At 38.8% G+C, this 23,224-nt stretch overlaps 1 protein-coding gene across 50 annotated transcripts in view; it reads left to right on the top strand.

Moving 5' to 3' along the window:
* Positions 1-23,224, top strand: part of ABI3BP (ABI family member 3 binding protein) — a 293,260-nt gene that overhangs the window by 204,920 nt on the left and 65,116 nt on the right. For 41 of the 50 annotated variants that reach the window (XM_061426547.1, XM_061426450.1, XM_061426423.1 and 38 more), the window contains 6 exons: positions 2,496-2,570; positions 9,050-9,109; positions 9,696-9,743; positions 10,540-10,620; positions 13,117-13,194; positions 21,354-21,419. In XM_061426547.1, the coding sequence (XP_061282531.1) occupies positions 2,496-2,570; positions 9,050-9,109; positions 9,696-9,743; positions 10,540-10,620; positions 13,117-13,194; positions 21,354-21,419 (408 nt within the window). The remainder of the gene's footprint in view (positions 1-2,495; positions 2,571-9,049; positions 9,110-9,695; positions 9,744-10,539; positions 10,621-13,116; positions 13,195-21,353; positions 21,420-23,224) is intronic. The other 9 variants (XM_061426433.1, XM_061426386.1, XM_061426346.1 and 6 more) reach the window with 4 other exon arrangements.

The raw sequence follows: 23,224 nt of genomic DNA, 5'->3' as shown, positions 1-23,224 counted from the left end.
GAAGGTATCAAGGCAACAATCATCTGAAAGAATAAGAAATTTTAAAATAACTTTTTAAAATAAATTTGAAATGTTAATATATAAGAAATGCAGGGAAAAATAATTGGAATTAGTGAATAAGTAAAAATTAATAGAATAAGAATTTTAAAAGCAAGCATATTAAATTTGTGGGTAGGAAACTAAAATCTAATTTTAAGAAATCAACAGATAAAATCATTAAAGGAACTCTCAACCTTTTATGTGAATATAAAGAATAGAATAAATGTAGCAGGAAAAGGAGAAATGGAAAGAAATAAGAAAGCATAAAACAATGAATGCTGGAAAGTAAGAGAACAGATGAAAAATAAGATGTGTTGGAAGTTAAAACATTGAGGCTGTAAAGCCCTGGTTAGCAACATTATAAAAAGTAAAGGAGATTAGAACTAAGAAGGAAGGCATTCATAATTTCATCTTTTTGAGCTGTACTCTATACTTACAAAAATCTATATAGTAAATCAGGACCTTACTCTAGTTTCTGATTATGACACTCTAAGTTTCAACCTTGTTTGATTTTGATTTAGACCTTTAGCTAACCTTTCTTGACAAGATAAGCAACTTTAGAATGGATAGATGCATACACTCAGTGGTTCCACTCAAACTCTGAAACCCTGGAGTGGCTGCAGATTGTAGCAAGAGAGCATCCTGATTCTGTCCCAACCGAGCAAACTCCAGTCCATCAGCATCTCCCCTGGAAAGTAACTGCCATCCAAATACTTCCAACTTTGTCAGGGTGGCCTAATATAAGGGGACGATTTGGAAAATTGTTCATGCCACGTATTCCTCTTAAAAGTGGGTGAAATTAGGATCTGTCTTACCCAGGAGAATATGAACTTTACTTAATAGATCCAAGCAATACTCTAGGTTTTTATAGTCTTTCAAGGATATTTCATATGTATATAGGTGTATCACTCAATAGTTCAAAGACAAATGTTTAAACTCTCACAGTACTTCCCCCCTTACATCTGGCTAGCTGTTGCAAAAGGCCATTTGAATGGGAGAATGTTCTGTTCATATGTACAACACCAAATGCAAATTGTTATTGTTGGGCTATAAGCCATCATCCAACATAGCATGTACAACCTAGAGAGCAATGCAGTTGTTAATCTATCACTATTTTCAGAATGAAATTCTGTAATTGGGCATGCTGCCTTATTTACATTTAAATTATGTTGATAAATTAGATAGAAAATTTTTAATTTACTATATTTGGCATTTGAGGACATATTGGGATCAAAAATTTGGAAGAAATCATCAAGAATATTTTATCATTAAATATAGGTTTGATTTTAGATTCCTATGTTCATAAGTAACAGTGAACAATCCTGTTATTAATAATTATATATCTAGAAATCTTATAACCATCAAAATTGCTCCTAATTTTTGAGGGGACAAGCAATGTGAAAAGCAAAATATACTCAGATCTTTCAATGTCAAATTTGTAAAGTTTCTCCAAAAGTGGAAAGAAACGTTTATAGGAGTATAGCTTTCACATCATTTTGACATTCACACTTAATTCTCACGGTCACGCTTTGAGTTAGGACAGGTTTATTATGTCTACCTAAAAAATGAGGAGCAAGTTAAAAATGTGACCTGCAGAGCTGGGATATAGGAAACCCGAGTTGGGACCTAGCGATCATGTCTGGACCTTGGGGTTCAGTTCAAGCCTTGGCTCTGGTGCTTAATGATCATGTGACTCCAGGCAATAGTCTCCAACATTGCTTCAAAGTGAAGCTGATCATTCCTTCCTCTCAGCATTATGGTGAGAATCAAAGGGCATAATCTTTATGAAAGCATTTTTGAAGTTGTAAAATGAACTATATAAATAAGGTAGGCCTTTCTTTCCCCGCTGCCCCCAGGACTAAAACAAAACAAAAATCTATTACATTAGCACCTTGTTACTCCAAAGGAACAGCTGTGGAAAGACGGTTTGAGTTTGTAAACATGTCATTTAAAGGTTTATTTAGAGCCTAAGAATTGCCGGAGGCACAGAACATGAGCCCAAACATTCCCTTCCGTTGCCGATTCTCTTTCTGCTGTTGCTGACCTGACTTTAAGTTGCTTTCATACATGCTTTTGGGGGTCCCACTTTGACTTTACTGAACTCATTCTTCAGAGAAAGGCATGAGGATGGGTTTAAGAAGTCAAGCAAACATCCAGAGAAGAGTACTTTTAGATTAATTTAATTGCTATCTCTTCTGAAAAGTTTCCAAAATTTCTTCATCCTACCTTTATGCTTAGTCAAATTTTGCTGTTTCTCAGATTTCATTTTTCTTAAAAGTATTTGAAATTCTAACTGATTTACTTTTAGAGCTTAAGGTTTATTTTTCCATATAACTACTATTTCAATACTTTTTTAAAAGCAATAATCAGGTTTATGCTTTGTCAGATCTTACGTGCTAAGCATGACTGGGAGATGCTGAAACCAAATGACTCATGGTCCAAGCTCTCTCTTTCAGCTCCTAAGGTATTCCAGCGTGTTACTTTGAAGCCAAAGACATCACCAAGTCCAGAAGTGTCCTATACGCCACCTGGTAAATGCTTTATTTCATGTTTAAGTCAAATGCATTCTACTGTCACATTCTACAGCGATGAAACATGAGGAAGGATGGGTATGAGGTCCATATTTCATTTATGTTCAGATACCATGCTGTGTCGTGCATGATATAATCATTTCAAAGTGTTTATAAAAGTTACATATGTGCTCCATTATTTATGTAAACATTGATATAATCCAAAGGCAGAGAATTATGCCAAGGGTAGAAGACTTCTCTTTTTTTCTGACTTATAAAAAATAACCTTCTAGAATTAAGGATAGAATGCTTTTTTCTTTTCTGACTTCTAAAATATAACCTACTAATGTTAACTATGCGATGCTCACGTTTCACCAAAATAAGATAAAGAATTGGGATTTTTCCACAAAAATTATAAAATGATGTTTTGCAAATGGAGGAAATTATGTTTAGCCATTTTCTTGGGTTCAGAAATTTTACACTAAGTTCAGCACTGAGGATTTTTTTTTTCCTTTGTTTGAGGTTTTAATTCTACTTTCCCAGTTCATGGAGCAGTTGCTTAAGAAATTTGTTTCACTAAATGATTTCTTTAGCTACAGATCTATTTATTGCCTATCATTTGAGAAGGATTTTTGCCTGTTTAGAGGGGGGATTATGTTGCATTTGTGGGAGAAGTCAAGGTGGGACTGCAAGGACCCAGACATTTCTCTAGATCCTCAAGTGATCATAAGAAGCCTCTGTTGGCTTCACTAAGTAGTTCATTGTTGGTTCACTAATAAGCCAAGCCAAACTTGTAGCCAGAGTATCTGAGAAATACTACAGGTTTTGCCCCCTTAAAAAAAAAAAAAAAAGTTCAATTATTATAAATTCTTAGGTGGTCCTAGAAGATTATAGAACATTCCTAAAACCAAAGCTTTTCTGAGCTGTAGCTTGGACAGATGGCATTTTGGAAGCAAGTGAATTCACTTGCTATCATGGTTTCCTGGTTATGTGGGTGGAGAATGTTTCTGCTGCTGTGGGGTGATTAGGTGGTTGCAGGTGGTAATAGTCCACAAAGAGCCTTTTTGCCCTGAAGTCCAGAATGTAAATTTGTACTGCTAACAGCAAAAGTCATATTATAAACACCAATAAGAAAAAAGCTTATCTTCCCACTGGCAAAAGGTCAACTTCTTGTTTTCAACTGTGGAACAAATATGTTAACGGAGATGGAGTCATTAGAGGTAATGACAATATATGTGAGTGATTTTATTTTCCTCTTGATTAGAAACAGTAGTACTATCGGTTCTGATATGACATAATCTCATTAAAGTAATATATGTAATAGTTAAACTTTTCTTCTTTTTAAATATGTAATATTTACCTTACTTTCATCAATACCTTATTTTTTCACACTCTAACTCGTAAGTTTGATTGGAACAGCAGCACAAACGCTCCCCATGGAGCCTTCGTTAGGCTTATTTTATTGACTCTCCAGTACTCTTGCCTGGAAAATCCCATGGATGGAGGAGCCTGGTAGGCTGCAGTCCATGGGGTCGCTGAGAGTTGGACACGACTGAGCGACTTCACTTTCACTTTTCACTTTCATGCATTGGAGAAGGAAATGGCAACCCACTCCAGTGTTCTTGCCTGGAGAATCCCAGGGACGGGGAGCCTGGTGGGCTGCCGTCTATGGGGTCGCACAGAGTCGGACACGACTGAAGCGACTTAGCAGCAGCAGCAGCAGCATGTCTCTCTAGTTCCAAGTGTCTGTATACCTGAGTGTGAACTGTGTCTCTAAACCCGGTGTTGGTCCTGCCAATGTGTCCATCAGGGGTTCCCCTGTTACTCCATCGGTGTGATGCTACAGGAAGAAACATAAGGCAATCATCACTACTTTTCAGTCCTCTCCCAAGTGTTTAAACAGACTGGATTCAAACAGTTTGGGGGTTATGTCTAGTCTCAGGTTTGCTTCCTAAGGAGCCCATGACTTTGTTTACTGGCTCCTCAGAAAACAGGGTAGGTTACATGTAAATGTAATGTGTGCTGGTATATCCTAGAGAGACAGATGCTCTATAAAATGTAAAATGTAGTACTGAAATCAGGACATAGTTATGTTTTAACATGATGTTTGTCTCAATTCTAAGTGATGTCAGAAGTGACAAAATTGAATTTTTAGTCAGTCTCGGATTCCCTGTACAGCTCTTTTATTCCACAGATGCCTAAGCATAACACAGCTTTCATCCAGTTAGACCTTTAGAGAATATCCAGTCACTCAGTCAGATTAACTACAGTATTTAATGAGGAATCTAGACACACTGAGCCCACACAGCATGTCCAGAGCCAGAACAGTACTGGCTTTTCTTTTGATCTGCCTTGGAGAAATGCTTTCAAATTCAGGGCAGAGGACTCACTCTGATGCCTGCTTCAGCGGAGCTGTGCCTTCTTTATAGATGTGTTTCTGTACCAAGGGCTGTCTTGGCTATGTAGCAACTTCTGTCACCACAGAAATATTTGGATAGACTTCAGTCATTGGAAGCAAGCCAGGGGGGAAAAAAATCTAAATTTCAGTAAGCTATCCAACCCTGCAAATGCTCTAAACTGCTCTCTTTGGCAGATTCTAATTGGCAGCATTTTTGCAGTTAAGAAAGAAGGGATGAATGCTAAAATGTCTTTTGGAGATGGAATTGCTAGAATGTGGACAATGACTGAATGGTGTCATGGTGAGAAGGAGGACACAGTGATTTCCAGCTTAGGCAGGTGGTGGTGGTTTAGTCGCTAAGTCGTGTTTGACTCTTGGCAACCCCGTGGAATGTAGACTGCCAGGCTCCTCTGTCCATGGGGATTCTCCTGGCAAGATTACTGGAGTGGGTCACCATTTCCTTCTCCAGGGGATCTTCCCCGCCTAGGAATCAAACCTGGGTCTCCTGCATCACAGATGGATTCTTAACCAACTGAGCTACCAGGGAAGCTAGCTTACACAAGTGGTAGATGCCAATACCATTAACTAAGGCAGGGAACACAGAGGGAGGAATAAGGTGCTAGGTTTGGAGGGCCAGTTGGATTGGTGGTTGAAATGAATTTTTGGCTTTCTAAACAGAAGTCAATATTTAGGATGTAGATTTGGGAGCCATGTGTCTATGTGTCCACTATGTATAGAAGGTTCTTAAATTTTGAGGGAATGATACCATCCAGGAGAAGGTACAGACTGAGAAAATAAGAGATCAGAGATCAAAGTCTTAGAGGGCATGGTTACACTTAAATAGTGGATAGAGGAATGAGGAGCCAGCAGAAGTTTTTGTCAAATAATCAGAGAGTACCAGGAAAGAGGAACTCAGGAGGCCAGGCAGGGAAGGCCATGAGTAACAGTGAGGAGGAAGAGGCCAGAAAAGCCACTGGCCTTGACAGTGTAGGTCTAGAAGCCTGCATCTGAAACCTGTGGGCCAGTGCTTCAGAGATCAGCAATTTTCAGACTTGGGAAAGGTAAAACAGCACGGATACCATAGATCACATGCATATTCATAAGTCTGCAGTGAGAAGCAGGAGCAGTCACACTACTCAGGATAAATAAAAACTGTAAATTGACTTAGATCAGTTCTAGTCAGGTTTTGCTGTCAAAGAGGCTAAGCAAAAAAATAAAAAATAAACCTTTTTGGTCTTTAGAACATTTTGCTATTCAGAACCATGGATGAGGTCTCATGGATCCATGGGTGCAGGAGATTAGTGAAATGGAAGGCCATCTACAGTGGATGGAGAAGACGCAGTTAAGAAACCAGGAAGCAGAGGCAGAGTTCTTAGTTGAGAGCAAGAAAGGGATTGTTTGAAGGGGAAGTGTTAAGGAATTGGTTATTAATTTTAGGATTTTGGAACTCTTGAGTTGTTTTATGGGTGGAGGGGGAAGAATTCATAGATAAATGAAAATATGGATTAATAGAGAAAAATATAAGATAATAGAAATGATAGAAAGTGAAAGGTCCCAGAGGAGACACAAGGGAAGGTAACACCAGAGCACGAGTGAAACTCTGAAAGTGGCCTCTGCGAGGCAGGAGACCTGCTGCCTCTCAGACTGTGCCTCCGGGTCCAAGGTTGGAATAAAGGAAGTGGCAGTCTGGACATGAAGGAGGTGTGTGGTCTATGTGTGTTACTTATCTATGAGAATATCTTTGTAGGCTGATGCAAGGGTAAAGCTCACTGAAGATTTCTTAGTGCCCCATCTCCATCAGAGAGCAACACTTTCATTCTCCCATCTATTCTGGCAGAATACTCTTGGTGTTCGTTCACATTTGTCCATATTAGACACTTCCATTCACAGTTGTCTTCTGGTAGTTTAATTTTTCTTTGAAGAGATGCCCTTTATTCAAAAAGGTAGTTAATATATATATACAACTGGTAAGTTAATTTGTTCATTAATATAAATGATAAATTGGCTAATACAAATGGGTCTAAATATAATAATAGTAAATATTTTAATAAGGAAATCAAAGCTGCCTTCTCAGTTAAATTGTCATGATTTGAATTCATAAGTTTCCCCCAGCATGGAAGATTTAGGTTTTTAGAATCATGCTCTTATTCAATTTAATACACAACAGAATGCCACATGGGGGGGAAAAAAAAAGTTGCATTTCTTGGAGCTGCCATTGACCAAATAAGAGAATGATTCACATCCCTTTCCTGTGAATATTTCTAGTTCTTTCCTTTCCACTGATTTCACCTGCTTTAGAACGTCTGGTATGGCAGTTATTAAATCATCACTTCATGGTTAAAACGTGCCAGTGGCAGCAGCAGGAATCCACATTATGCTTGTCTGAATTCCTCAGAAAACTAAGGCAGGCCGCAGGTAATGTGTTTACAGTATGGTGGATTTATTGGTAGCACATTTCTTCTCAGCGTTTCCCTTCCTTAATCCCACCTCCTCTCTGTGCAGTCTAGCACTGGAACCAATTAGGATGTTTATAAACTACAGGCTGCTTTGTATGGCCATGACCTTCTCAGAGCCACATCAAAGTGCCTTCTCCCTCACCCTACAGATAAACAGTTAGTTTGAATTATGGCTGGAAATTCTTCATGTTTTACTGCTTGAATCTTTCAAAAGACTACATAGCAGTGGTGAAATGTTCACCATTATGGTGGGTTTTCTCTCACTTTGTCCACCACTGATCTTTTTTGAAGTTAACCTTTTTAAAACAAACAAAAATCCACATTTCAAGTTCTCCTGGTTGTTATCTTTTAGCTCATAGAAGTTCTAATAGAGTTACATTTCTTTCCAATGGACCAAATTCCACAACTGTGATTTCACTGGTACTTACTCAGTGGCCTAGACTAAGAACAGATGTGACATTCACATTAAATGTAATCTCCAAAAGCCATAAAAGAAAATGAATGTCCATTTTATACAATCTTTTTTCTGCACGAATAGTAAAGTTGTGCTTGTCCACCTTGTGGTACAAAAGTTTTTTCTTCATCTTTCTCAGAGGGAGAATTCTAGCCTGAATCCTATTTTTTTTTCCTCCAGCACCATATAAGATGCAAGAAAGTTACACTGCATACCTAAGGGTATTTATGAATTTAGTGTGGTAGGAAAACTTTTCAGTGAGTAAGTAGGGTTGACAAGGACTTCCTTGTAGGGAAACTGAGTCAAAGAAATACATTATATTACTCCTGAAAGGAGATTTGCCATAGAAATTTGGTATTAACAATAGGCAAGTCAACCTGATATTTTCCCCAGTGAGCGATAAGGCATCACTTCCCAGCCTACCATTTTATTTGTCCAAAGTAGAACTGGACACAGGTATTAAAAATGTACCACAGATCAGAACTGAATATGAGTAGGCTTGTAGTGTAGCATATATTTGTCTCCCTTGTTTTCCTGCCAGGAGGCCCTAATACTTATACTAGAAGCCACATCACTAAGAATGACAAAAATGGCAAAATTTATCTAACATTTCCTACTTGACAAGCACTCTCATCAACTTTACACGTGGCGTCTTCTAATGAGTGGCTGATTGCTTTTGCTCTATTTTTCTCCCTATAACTATTATGCCTTTTAGAATACAATTTTGTTCTCTTTTTAGATCCTCAAGAGTTTTGCTTTGCTTGCCGTTTCCCCCAATTTTCAGCCCGTTTCTTTAAAATAATGTTTCCTATTTCTGTTGGTGGAATTTTAGCAGGAATATCACATGGCAGCTAACCACTTCAGACAAAAGCTGACTTCTTATTTTGAAGATAACTTAGGGAGATAACCTTCTTATGTTTAATTAAATTAGTTTTTTCTTCCCTTTTTTCCCCCTCAGGGGAATCTTCAAAATGAACCATGACCAACTTTGTTTTACTGCCACTAGAACCTTCCCTAATACACTGACATTTTTCCATTTTGGAAAGACAGTCTTTTCTTGCCCTAGTGTTTTAGCCATTGTGAAAATATCTTTACTTCATTCATGCTTCCCAGGGTTTTATGTCTGTGGGTTGAGTTTCACTCCAGGTATGGCATTTAGAATGCACAGTGTTTTATAATCTTTTTCTTTCAGTTCCAAGAGATGTGCTCCTTCCCCATAAGCCAGACCCCGAAGTCTCTCAGAGCGAACCTGGTAAATGAACTGTTTTATTCTCCCAGTTAGGAAGTGTATTTTTCAAAAGATATTCTTGAGGCAAATATATTTTTGCAATGAGGGTGATATGCAGAAGAAGCTCAGAGAAAATTTTAGATAGAAAATGTGTATTTCTTTAGAGGAAGATTTAATCATGCAATCTGCTTGACATATTTCCCCCATGAGGGAATAGGGTATAATTAGTTTATTTTCCCTGAAAGTGTTTTTATTGAATAGGAAATCATGCTAAAGCTATAAGATATAATTATTAACTGAGTCAACCATGTTCACGTTTTTTCAGGGTGTAAATATAGCTACATCCAAATGTGGGTGTAGTTTTAAATTAAAAATATGGGTGCCTACCCAAATTTTCCTCATAGTGACAGCAAATGAAAACTTTAAAGTTTTAGCTAAACTAAGTTCCCTGGGTGTCACCTGATATATAGAATTTTCTTATATTTATTCTGATTCTCTAGGAGAATGTTTAAATGTTCAGATGGGTGCATTGTAGAGACACAGAAACTAGGTTTATTCCCCCAGGTAGTAATTCTCATAAATATATTTCTTTGGTTTGCTTTTGGCCTAGTTCTGCAACCTGTTACCTTTAGAATCCATCTGCCAGAGACAACTTTAGGTAATGGTTTTTCCATTTGACTCACTCTAATTTTTTTCCTGGCTGCCATCAAGATTGCAGGTCTTTCTCAAACAATCACACTGAAACATCCTCCCTTCTCAGTCCTCTTCATTGTTTCATTCTCATTATTTTTACCCTTTTCAGAATAGAAAGGCAGTGGTTTCACTGTTTTAAAGGTTTGCTCTGAAGACCAACTTAAGAACGCTCATTACCACGTTCATCCTCACCTACCTCATTTATCTGTGTTCAAAATGATCCCACCTTACTCATGTCCATATAATTAACATTTCTGCTGGCTTAATGGTTCTCAGCTGTGGCCTTAACAACACACTAACATGCTGTGGAAGGCTCTGGCAAGTACTTATTATATATCTCAAAATACTAAAATTTGCCACTGGTTTATTTTTAAAAATAGATTTGAATGGACTCCAGATGGTTGCTACAGTGATGATATCGTCTCCTCTGGGTGATCCTGTGTGCTCTCTTGGAGGGGAGAGATGCAGCTGAGGGACCTAGAACCATGTCTAAACCATACCCATCTTAACCAGGCATGGTCATGGACTGTGTCAAACACTGAATGTTGTTTATTATCTATCCTGGTGTGGGAAAAAACAGTTGAGAACCATTATTCTGATACTCCACAGGTTCCATGCACACTTAACTTTCTTTTCCATGACCCACTTAATGTTTTCCTTTTTGCATTTCAAGTAACAGAATCTCATGTAATATTATTTTGGCTGGTTGCTGGCTTTTGAATCTAAAGATTGACAGCCTTGGTACTTACTTGTCTTTTCAGCTCCTTTAGAGACACGAGGCAGCCCTTTGATTCCTATGATTTCACCAAGTACTAGTCAAGAGGAACTACAAACCACTCTTGGTAAATTTTGCTTTGATATTCAGCCCAATGAGGACTTAACATTTTAGGAATTGCCCTTAAAGTAGCCATACATATGTTGTGTTCGTGGTATTCCAAACAATAGAGGATCTCTTTTTATCACTGTAAAAGATATCCATTTCACTTGATTCTTTTACATTAACTGTGTATTTGTCCTTCTAATATTTATGCTGATTTCCAATACAAGATGAGAATGTTTTAAAACATCTTAACAAAACTTCAGTTACTTTTTTGGAAAAAGAATCTTCCCGATATATGTATAATTATGGCTGGTTTGCGTTCTTGTATGGCGGAAACCAACACAACCTTGTAAAGCAATTTCCCTCCAATTAAAGAATAAATTAAAAAAAAAAACTTCCCAGTGTATATCAATGCTATACTTTCTTGTTGCTTTTTTCATATTTGAAGCTGCATTTGGGAAGAAAAATTTTATTTTTTAAATCTGAATATCTTATAGTGTTAAGTGCAATGCTAAGCAATGGGAATGCCAAAATACAACTGCTTTAAAGGTAAGTCCTTACTTGGAGAGATCGCCATCTAATACAAAGACAGGATTTAGCAATAATTGTGCTTCCTCTGGAGAAGGCCATGGCACCCCACTCCAGTACTCTTGCCTGGAAAATCCCATGGATGGAGGAGCCTGGTAGGCTGCAGTCCATGGGGTCGCTAGGAGTCGGACATGACTGAGTGACTTCACTTTCACTTTTCACTTTCATGCATTGGAGAAGGAAATGGCAACCCACTCCAGTGTTCTTGCCTGGAGAATCCCAGGGACGGGGGAGCCTGGTGGGCTGCTGTCTATGGGGCTGCACAGAGACGGACACGACTGAAGTGATTTAGCAGCAGTGCTTCCTCTGTGCTACCCAGTGTTCACATATTTTTAAATTTAAGACACATTACAAGTTTGTGGTGTAGATTCTATTGTCCCATTTTACAGATTAGAAAGCTGAGGCATTGAAAGATTTTAAAAATCTGGCCAAGCTGTAGAGCTAACATCAGAGCCAAACTGGAACCCACATTCTCAGTTGTCAGAGCTCCTGTAATTCACTCTCATATTATCCATTACAATGAGATCATAGAGAAATGAGCAGCACACTGAACAAGCAAACTACCTGGGGTAATCAGGGAAGGCTTCACAGAGGAAGTGGCATGTATGCTAGGTCTTCCAGTTGGAATGAGAGTTAAAGGTATGAAGGGCTCTTCAGGTTAAAGAATGATGGGGAAGAGGCACATACAGAGAATGGTAGCCAGACTCATCTGAGGAACATGTGGGTGGCCATGAAGACACACAGGTGGATGGATGAGTCAGGAAGACTGGTTGGGATGAGCTGGCCATGCTCTCGAGGAGTTCAGCATCAATGTCTTCACCCTCATTTGCCTGTGACTTGGCTGAATGTAAACAGGAGAGCAAGAATTCCCAGCTTGTGTCTGTTGGCTCCTCTGCCCTGTCCACACCACATCCCACGTGGTTATGTTTAAATCAGTGGCTTTACTTTCCTCCCTTCATCCCTTTTCAGGTCAACCCATTCTTTGTGTGTGAAATAAAGTTATTGATCCCATTTTAAAAGGAATCCTTTTTGAAGGAAAATACTTAAAACTGAATGAGCAAATATATCTTAATTACCAAATATTTATCTATTACAGCATAGGCCCTCAAAGTCAGCTTTACCCATGAGAGGAAGTCAAAAGTACTTATCAAGAACCACTGCTGAATATGTTAATTATCTAAGTTCCACTTCTGTTTTTTTTGCCTTTTTTTTTTTTTTTTTACTATATCTTAGTTTATTGGGCCAACTATCACAATTATCTATGAGCAGAATCTAGATTATAAAACAGGCAGAAAATATGATGACAGCATATTTATTTTCACCAAATATTTCCTTGGATCCAGTATGTGGCAAAGTGAATAGTATAATTTGCTCTGTCAGTATGATATTGTAATTATTTCAAGTTAATATAGGAGTGTTTATTTTGTTAGGAGTAATGTGTCTGTATGTCAATAAACTTTGATTTTCATGTGAGATAAATAGAATATTTATTCTTATGTTGTGTAAATGCACATTATTTTCTATGATCTATTTTTTCCAGCTCACCTAAATAACTTGTGAAGGTCGTGAAATAGAAGGAAACATGAAGGCAATGATACATAAGACAGGAAGCATATCCAAGAGTATAGTCATGCCCGATATCATTAAACAGTGATCCTGAACTAAAAGCTTTCAGAGATCCTTATAATAATCATTAATATAATAGTTTAAGGAGACAGTAAATATAATAAATCAGAGTTATTAAAATGTACCAGTAACTTTAAAATAAGATGATCACTAGGCATAGTTATAAATACAACTTACCCTTATATCATTGCATGGGAGAAAAAAAGAGTGTGGGGTTTTTTCTTGTTTTTTTTTTTTTTTTTTTTTTACTTGTTCATTAATGATATTTATTTAAAGCCATTTATCTTACTGTGTTTTTCCCCAGCAGCAACAGACCAGTCTACCCAAGAACTCTTCACAACAAAGGTTCCACAAACAACTGAATTGGCGAAGACAACTCAGGGTAAAGCTATTTCCCTACCTCTGGATAGTGGCTTTTCCTTCTTTGTTTAAGCAGGAAGAAAATTTTCCTTTAAGAAACAGAATTTTCATCACCGTGAGTTAGTTTAAATTTTTTTCACTTCATAGCTCAGAACATCAGCCAAGTAGTAATATTAAATGATTACCAGTTAAATGTAGGAAAGACGGTCTCTTTAGTTAGAGCTTTGCTTTTGAATGCTAATGTTCTTTGCAGCTGATGATAATGACTAAGAATGTAAGCTCCTATTTTTTTTCCCTTGCCTTACCTTCTTTCGCCTCATTTTCCAGTTCTGATAAATAACAATCTGTTACCTTCCTTCTTCTCCTCTTACTTTCTTTACCTCTTTTCCTCTTTGTCCTATCTCCAAAACTTGATGAACTCATTGATGTTGCAGCCTGAGAAAGGGAACTAGTAACAAGAAAATCATTGTTAAATATGAATTAATATTAAAACATCCAGGAAGGTTTGCTCTGGGGTTTCCTTATATTATTTCTTCTTTCTGCTTTTTGGGAAGTCAACTCGCCTACACAAAGCTTTTTCTCACATCCTCATGCTCTCAGACACCTTTCCGTTTTATATACTTCTTTCTTACTTGGATTGTAACCAGTTGCAGATTTCCAGGATTTTCATGGTTTTTTTTTTTTCTTTTCTTTTTTTTTCCCCTTAATAGCCCTCTTTTGCCCGTTTCTACCTCTAGCATGTGGAAGGAAGCCCCCCAAAATGAGAGCAAATAAATTTTAAAGAGCTGCAAGACAAATTTATTTTACTCAATTGTCAGTTATACTGGAGGGAGGGATTGGGAGAAGAAATATAGCAATAAGAGGAAATGACAATAAAAGAAATCTACCTTTAAGGGATATATTTTAGAATAAGTAGAGAAGTACTTATTCTAAATGAACATGACTGAGAATACTCACTATGGTATAGGGCAGTTCTTGTAAATTTTCTAAGTCTTTTGAATTTGTTTCATTTTTATAATGGCTTAAATGTTAATTTTATTATTTACTTTATTACCTTTCTGTTTATTAACTTTTATTTATTTAAAAAATATGCACAGAAGTAAGGAGCCTAGTGTAACAGCAGTCTTCCCACACCCTCATTATCAGTTTCAGAGGTTAACAGCAGATGTTCAATCCTATTGCATCCATACCCCATCCTGATCTTTAAATGTTTGTAACATTGCAATGGCACCCCACTCCAGTACTCTTGCCTGGAAAATCCCATGGACGGAGCAGCCGGAGTCGGACACGACTGAGCGACTTCACTTTCACTTTTCACTTTCATGCATTGGAGAAGGAAATGGCAACCCACTCCAGTGTTCTTGCCTGGAGAATCCCAGGGATGGGGGAGGCTGGTGGGCTGCCATCTATGGGGTCACACAGAGTCGGACACGACTGAAGCGACTTGGCAGCAGCAGTAGCAGCAAACCTCTTTAATGCCTGGCTTAATAGAAGATATCTGGATTCTCATAATCAAACACACTGACGTTTTTACAGCAAGATATGTATTGACAATAAGCGGGATAAATATTCTTCAGGTTGTATTGCCAAATGAGAAAACGATTTCAGCTTTTAGAGCCTTGTAAATTTCAGAATTGAAAATAAAAGATAATAGGTGTGTTCTTTTCTTGTTTTTGCTTCCTCTTACTTTAATGGGAATATCAATATTTTTATCAAATTGCTTCTAGAACTTGGCTTTATAGATGAATTTCACAGTTGATTGGATGTGTATTCAAGATCTGATATCATTCTATGAATTATCTTAACATATTTATATAACGTACTACATTTTAATCATTTTCTTATGTTCTGAGGATCCTTAACTTAACCTATGTGGCCCTGGGATCCACACTTTTCTAGACTTGTGCCAAGGCCCTTTAAAGGGGGCTCACCAGGAATGCATTTCCAACATGACCCAGGCCAGTAACCCTGCTTGGGGGTAGAGGGTAAGCTTTAGTAACAGCACCCTCCTGTGTGTCCTGGATCACCCTTCGACCCAACCCTCATAAGCGTGTGCCTGAGCATTGTGGACGAGGAAGTTGATCCATTGCATTGTTTTTAGCATGTTGTGTTTCTAACAGTAGGCATTAGATGCACAAGACGGCACACAGCACCTTGAGAGATGCTGTGAGAATGAAATTGTTCCTCTTGATCTTCACACTTCACCCATTCGTGTCCCTTGTGGCTTTTTGGTCTCCGGGCCCTCAGCAGTAAGGCCCCGGTGCTCCAAAGAAACTTAATGCCTAAAACCTACAGCATGAATGTGCTAGTAGGGTCTCCAGCACCATCCCTCTCTGCCATTCCTGCTTCTTTGTCAGCTGAGACAATTGCCTGCAGCTCTATTTGAAACCCTGACATATTCAAGCTTTTCTCCTTTGCTCCTCTTATCTCAACCCATGGTAGAAATCCATTGGCCAGAGGCATCCTGGGGACATTTTTTTTTTTTTTTTTTTAATCCTTACTTTATTTGGCTGTACTGGGTCTTAGTTGCGGCATGTGGGATCTAGTTCCTGGACCAGGGATAGAGCCCAGGCCCCCTGCTCTGGGATCATGAAATCCTAGCCACTGGACCACCAGGGAAGTCCCTCTGGGGGCATTTTGATTATTTATTTCAGCCCCTGATCTTTATACCACCCAGAGAAATTTGTACCCTTCTTTTCCTCCCCCAACACTGGGAAAAACAAAGGTCCTTAAAGGTATTTCTCCTATAATCCCTGTTTGTCTATTTTTTATGTTATCTTTGTCAGTATTTTTAGTATTCTTTTTAAACAATTTTATAAAACTCTTTAGATATGAAGCTATCTTTTAAAATTGGTTTTATCAGTCACCAAAAGCTATGTCGAGATGATATTTACAATATTACATCCTCACAATGTGTCTTTGTCTTTTATTTTTTAGTTTAAAATTGAAACCCTCAAGCAGTTTTCTCAAGGCCCTGTATTATCTAGTGATGAGATATGTAATTCACAGCCTAAACCTGTTATATTTCAACTCCTTTATGAAAAGTTCTTTCAAAATATAAGTAAAGGCTACAGAAAAAGAAAAAAAGAAATTCTGATCCTGTGGCTTAGAAATAATGAATGAATGTAGTACTCATTATTTCTGTGTTCTAGTCAAAGTTTCTTTTCTAAAGTTTTAAAATTTATATATATTGTAGAATGATACTAATAGAGCCATGATTCTTTATATTTCTTAAAGCAAAGACAATCTAACATTGAAGAAATTAACAAGAGAGCTGAAGTATATTCAACTGACAGGGAAGCCTACCATTCTCAAAGAAAATTGAAGAAAAACATTTGCAAGTCATCACCACATACTTTAGGGTGTGTGAGAACTGATTTTTTAAAATAACATCAGTTCCTCTGTTCACTCTTGTTATTACATGTTGAAAGTCCCATGTTAAACCTACAGAGAATTTCAGAACATGTCTGCTATTTTTGGCCTGAAGTTTGGCAAAAGTCTGCTCATCAGTCTTCACATTGGAAGTTTATAAATGAGCTACATTATAATATGTTTTGCAGGTGTATTTTTTTTTAATGTGGTAGGCAAGGCATTTGCTGATTTATGGTTACATAAATACCCACTCAAGATGTGAACAAAATCACTGAAACTGTAATCTACTTACAAAGTTTGCACAAAAATTTTTTCCAGTCTTAGCTAAAGCATTACCAAGAAAGTTGGTGGCAGGAGGCAATGTGGTGTGTTGAGGCGGGCAGAGGAGGGAAGATGAGGATAGACACATTCCAGGACGGATGCACACTTTAAAAGCTTATAGAGGAGCTTCCCTGGTGGTTCAGTGCTTAAGATTCCACCCTTCCACTGCAGGGAACTAGTGTTCAATCCCTGGTTGAAGAACTAAGATCCTGCATGCTATGTGGCCAAATATATAAAGAAAGAAGAAAGAAAGAAAATCACCCATTTACAGAGTACTGGTTTGTGTCAGAAATGGAAATGGCATCACTGACTCGATGGACGTGAGTCTGAGTGAACCCCGGGAGTTGGTGATGGACAGGGAGGCCTGGCGTGCTGCGATTCATGGGGTTGCAAAGAGTCGGACACAACTGAGCGACTGAACTGACTGACTGACAAGTCATCATTAATGGTTCTCACTGTGTCAGGCCCTGGAAACAAGAGCAGAAAGTAACAAGGTGGCATGTTGGTTCCTGGGAATTATGAGTATTTGATCTTTCTCACCCTCCCTTGATGAACAGGACCCAGAGGTCATTTACGTTCATCCCTAAAGCTTTACTGGAAAAGGAAGTAGCAACCCACTGCAGTCTTCTTGCCTGGATAATTCCTTAGACAGAGGAGCCTGGCAGGCTGTAGTCTCAGTTCAGTTACTCAGTTGTGTCCAATTCTTTGTGACCCCATGCACTGTAGCACAGCAGGCTTCCCTGTCCATCACCAGCTCCTGGAGCTTACTCAAACTCATGTCCATCGAGTCAGTGATGCCATCCAACCATCTCATCCTCTAGTCCCTTCTCCTCCCACATCAATCTTTCCCAGCATCAGGGTCTTTTCCAGTGAGTCACTTCTTCACATCAGGTGGCCAAGTATTGGAGTTTCAGCTTCAGCATCAGTCCTTCCAATGAATATTCACGACTGATTTCCTTTTGGATAGACTGGTTGGATCCCCTTGCTGTCCAAGGGACTCTCAAGAGACTTCAACACCTCAGTTCAAAAGCATCCTTTGGCACTCAGCTTTCTTTATAGTCCAACTCTCACATCCACACATGACTACTGGAAAAACTATAGCTTTGACTAGATGGATATTTGTTGGCAAAGTAATATCTCTGCTTTTTAATATGCTATCTAGGTTGGTCATAGTTTTCCTTCCAAGGAGCAAGCATCTTTTAATTTCATGGCTGCAGTCACCATCTGCAGTGATTTTGGAGCCACCAAAAATAAAGTCTGTCACTGTTTTCTTTGATTTCCCATCTATTTGCCATGAAGTGATGAGACCAGATGCCATGATTTTAGTATTCTGAATGTTGAGTTTTAAGCCAACTTTTTCATTCTCCTCTATCACTTTCATCAAGAAGCTCTTTAGTTCTTTCTTCACTTTCTGCCATAAGGGTAGTGTCATCTGCATATCTGAGATTATTGATATTTCTCCCAGCAATCTTGATTCTAGATTGTGCTTCATCTAGCCCGGAATTTCTCATTATGTACTCTGCATATAAGTTAAATAAGCAGGGTGACAATATACAGCCTTGACAAACTTCTTTCCTGATTTGGACCCAGTGTTGTTCCATGTCCAGTTCTAACTGTTGCTTCTTGACCTGCATACAGATTTCTCAGGAGGCAGGTAAGGTGGTCTGATATTCCCATCTCTTTAAGAATTTTCTACAGTTTATTGTGATCCACACAGTCAAAGGCTTTGGTGTAGCATATAAAACAGAAGTACATGTTTTTCTGGAACTGTCTTGCTTTTTTGATGATCCAACGGATATTGGCAATTTGATCTCTGGTTCCTCTGCCTTTTCTAAATCCAGCTTGTAAATCTGGAAGTTCACAGTTCACATACTGTTGAAGCCTGACTTGGAGGATTTTGAGTATTACTTTGCTAGTGTGTGAGATGAGTGCAATTGTGAAGTAGTTTGAGCATTCTTTGGCATTGCCTTTCTTTGGGATTGGAATGAAAACTCACCTTTTCCAGTCCTGTGGCCACTGCTGAGTTTTCCAAATTTGCTGGCATATTGAGTGCAGCACTTTCACACCATCCTCTTTTAGGATTCGAAATAGCTCAACTGAAATTCCATCACCTCCTCTAGATTTGTTCATAGTGATGCTTCCTAAGGCCCACTTGACTCTGCATTCCAGGATGTCTGGCTCTAGGTGAGTAATCACACCATTGTGGTTATCTTGGTCATGAAGATCTTTTTTATATAGTTCTTCTGTGTATTCTTGCCACCTCTTCTTAATATCTTCTGCTTCTGTTAGGTCCATAACACTTCTGTCCTTTATTGTGCCCATCTTTCCATGAAATGTTCCCTTGATGTCTCTAATTTTCTTGATGAGATCTCTAGTCTTTCCCATTCTACTGTTTTCCTCTATTTCTTTGCATTGATCACTGAGGAAGGCTTTCTTATCGCTCCTTGCTATTCTTTGAAACTCTGCATTCAAATGGGTATATCTTTCCTTTTCTCCTTTGCTTTTCGCTTCTCTTCTTTTCACAGCTATTTGTAAGGCCTCCTCAACAACCATTTTGCCTTTCTGCATTTCTTTATCTTGGGGATGGTTTTGATCACTGCCTCCTATACAATGTCATGAACCTCCATCCACAGTTCTTCAGGCACTCTATCAGATCTAATCCCTAAAATCTATTTCTCACTTCCACTGTATAATCATAAGGGGTTGGATTTAGGTCATACCAGAATGGTCTAGTGGTTTTCCCTACTTTCTTAAATTTAAGTCTGTATTTCGCAGTAAGGAGTTCATGATCTGAGCCTCATTCAGTTCCTTTTCTTGTTTTTGCTGACTGTATAGAGTTTCTCCATCTTTGGCTGCAAATATAATCAGTCTGATTTCAGTTTTGACCATCTATGTCCATGTGCAGAGTCTTCCCTTGTGTTGTTGGAAGAGGGTGTTTGCTAAGACCAGTGCGTTCTCTTGGCAGAACTCTATTAGCCTTTGCCCTGCTTCATTCTGTACTCCAAGGCCAAATTTGCCTGTTACTCCAGCTATTTCTTGACTTCCTACTTATGCACTACAGTTCCCTATAATGAAAAGGACATCTTTTTTTGGTTTTAAGTCTAGCAGGTCTTGTAGGTCTTCATAGGACCGTTCAACTTCAGCTTCTTCAACATTACTGGTTGGGGCATAGACTTGGATTACTATGATATTGAATGATTTGCCTTGGAAATGAACAGAGATCATTATTTCGTTTTTTGAGATTGCATCCAAGTACTACATTTCAGACTCTTGGTCTAACTCTCAGACTAGGATGGCTACTCCATTTCTTCTAAGGGATTTCTTGCCCACATTACTAGATATAATGATAATCTGAGTTAAATTCACTCATTCCATTCCATTTTAGTTTGCTGATTCCTAAAATTTTGATGTTCACACTTGTCATCTCCTGTTTGACCACTTTCAATTTGCCTTGATTCACGGACCTAACATGAATTTAGGTCCTATGTAATATTGTTCTTTATAGCATCAGACTTGACTTCCATCACCAGTCACATCCACAACTGGGTGTTGTTGTTGCTTTGGGTCCATCTCTTCATTCTTTCTGGAGTTATTTCTCCACTAATCTCCAATAGCATGTTGGGCACCTAATGACCTGTGGAGTTCATCTTTCAGTGTCCTGTCTTTTTGCCTCTTCATACAGCCTATGGGGTCACAAAGAGTCAGACATGACTGAGTAACTAACACACAAAGCTTTAATGAATGGCACTAAGTGAGTATTTATTCAGTACAGGGTTCATGAGCTAAGACAATTTGATAGAGATCACATGTTTCTACTCTTTTCTTCTTACATACCTAAAATATTTTTCTTTTTGCCTTTATGATTACTTATCTTCTTTAGCAAAGTATTGCTCCATAATGACTCTCTGGTTGAGAAATATGAATAGATAGATGGATGGATTGATGGACAGATGGACAGATACATAGATGGATGGAGGGTTAGATGATTGACTTCTGTGTTTATCATATTAAGCAACCATGTGGTGAAATAAATGCCCTTGAAAACATAGACTAATTGGTGACTAATCCTTACCTTACTTTGACTATGTGCATCTTTAATTTCCAGTCATGCATATTTTCACTTGCTTTATTTTCCTTTAGCGGGCTTTCCTGGTGGTTCAGACAGTAAAGAATCTGCCTGCAATGCAGGAGACCCAGATTCCATCCCTGGGTCAGGAATACCCCCTGAAGAAGGAAATGGCCACCCACTCCAGTATTTGCCTGGAGAATCCCATGAATAGAGGAGCCTGACGGACTGTAGTCCATGGGGTCACAAAGAGTGGGACACAACTGAGCAACTAAACATGCATTTTCCTTTAGCATCAATGCTCTAATGCATACTTGCAGATTTAAAATGTTCTTTATGCTTCCATGCAAAGTGCGTAAGTTGTTGGTCTGTAGAGTACTGAAACTCCTTTGGTTATTAAATCTGAGTTTCCTCTGTTTCAGCACCACACAGATTATATACTACTACTATGAGGCCCAGAACACCTGACAAACCACACATCAGACCTGGTAAGTTGTTCCTCTTTCTGATGATCTAAATAATCAACATACCTAGGAAGATATGCTTCCCTGGTTGTTGAGACAGGAGAGAGTCTGCCTACAATGTAGGAGACCCGGATTCGATCCCTGGGTTGGGAAGATCCGTTGGAGGAGGAAATGGCAACCTACTCCAGTAATTTTGCCTGGAAAATCCCATGGATGGAGGAACCTGTCAGGTTACAGTCCATGGGGTTGCAAAGAGTCAGACACGACTGAGTGACTAACACTTAACTGAAAAAAAGAAGTTATAAAATGTATTGAGTTCCCTGGTGGTCCAGTGGTTAGGATTCCAAGCTTCCACTGCAAGGGGTGCAGACTTGATACCTGATTGGGGAACTAGGATCCTGCATGCTGTGCAGCATGACCAAAAAAAGAATGTATTGAAACAGCCAAATGACCAAATGAAGGGTATATATCCTGAAACTGAAATAAATTACATACAAAATTCTGATCCTTGTGGGTAAGTGGAGAGGTAATCATGAATCCATGGAAGCAACAAGACTTGACTGAAATTTTTTAAGGATAAGCAGACTCAGAGACTACTATGGAAATTTACCAATATAACATCATTTTGAAAATAGTATTTTTGCCTAAATCACACATACTCTCTCGCCCTCCTTCAGTTTTCCATGGCAATTATAGAGATAACATTAGCAATAGCTTACTCCTTGGAAGGAAAGTTATGACCAACCTAGATAGCATATTCAAAAGCAGAGACATTACTTGGCCAACCAAGGTTCGTCTAGTCAAGGCTATGGTTTTTCCTGTGGTCATGTATGGATGTGAGAGTTGGACTGTGAAGAAGGCTGAGCGCTGAAGAATTGATGCTTTTAAACTGTGGTGTTGGAGAAGACTCTTGAGAGTCCCTGGACTGCAAGGAGATCCAACCAGTCCATTCTGAAGGAGATCAGCCCTGGGATTTCTTTGGAAGGACTGATGCTAAAGCTGAAACTCCAGTACTTTGGCCACCTCATGTGAAGAGTTGACTCATTGGAAAAGACTCTGATGCTGGGAGGGATTGGGGGCAGGAGGAGAAGGGGATGACAAAGAATGAGATGGCTGGATGGCATCACTGACTCGATGGACGTGAGTCTGAGTGAACTCCGGGAGCTGGTGATGGACAGGGAGGCCTGGCGTGCTGCAGTTCATGGGGTCGCAAAGAGTCGGACACGACTGAGTGACTGATCTGATCTGATCTGATGATGTATTTTGTTTCAAATATTATCTTTTAAGGAAAGACGATCTCTTCCAATATGAAAGGCTCTTGTTCTGCAAGAATACTTTTACCTGGGTTAGGAAGGTCTCCTGGAGAAGGGAAAGGCTACCCACTCCAGTATTCTGGCCTGGAGAATTCCATGGTCTGTGGTCCATGGGGTCGCAAAGAGTCAGACACGCTGAGTGACTTTCATTCCATATAAAAACAAGCAAACACACATTTTACAGGTTGTATGCATCAAAAGTAAAATGATAGTTAAACTGGAAAAAAACCTTTCTTTTTTGGCCACTCTGCAGTCTTGCAGGATCTTAGTTTCCCAACCAGGGATGGAACCCAGGCCACAGCAATGAAAGTGCTGAGACCTAACCACTGGACCATCAGGGCGTTCCCAGAAAATGCTTTAAAATGACCAAAGTCATCAAAAGATCTAGGCTCTCCCTCACTGAACCTTGTTAGGGAAAGTTAACTTAGGGGTTAATTTGATCCATGTAAATCACTCCTAGTCTAACATACAAGTTGGACCAGAGATTCTGATGTTTCCTGTCCTTTTTCTCCTCTG

This window comes from Bos javanicus, chromosome 1 (genome assembly GCF_032452875.1).
Source record: "Bos javanicus breed banteng chromosome 1, ARS-OSU_banteng_1.0, whole genome shotgun sequence".
Classification (NCBI taxonomy): domain Eukaryota; kingdom Metazoa; phylum Chordata; class Mammalia; order Artiodactyla; family Bovidae; genus Bos; species Bos javanicus.
This window is presented reverse-complemented; position numbering and strand designations above follow the sequence as displayed.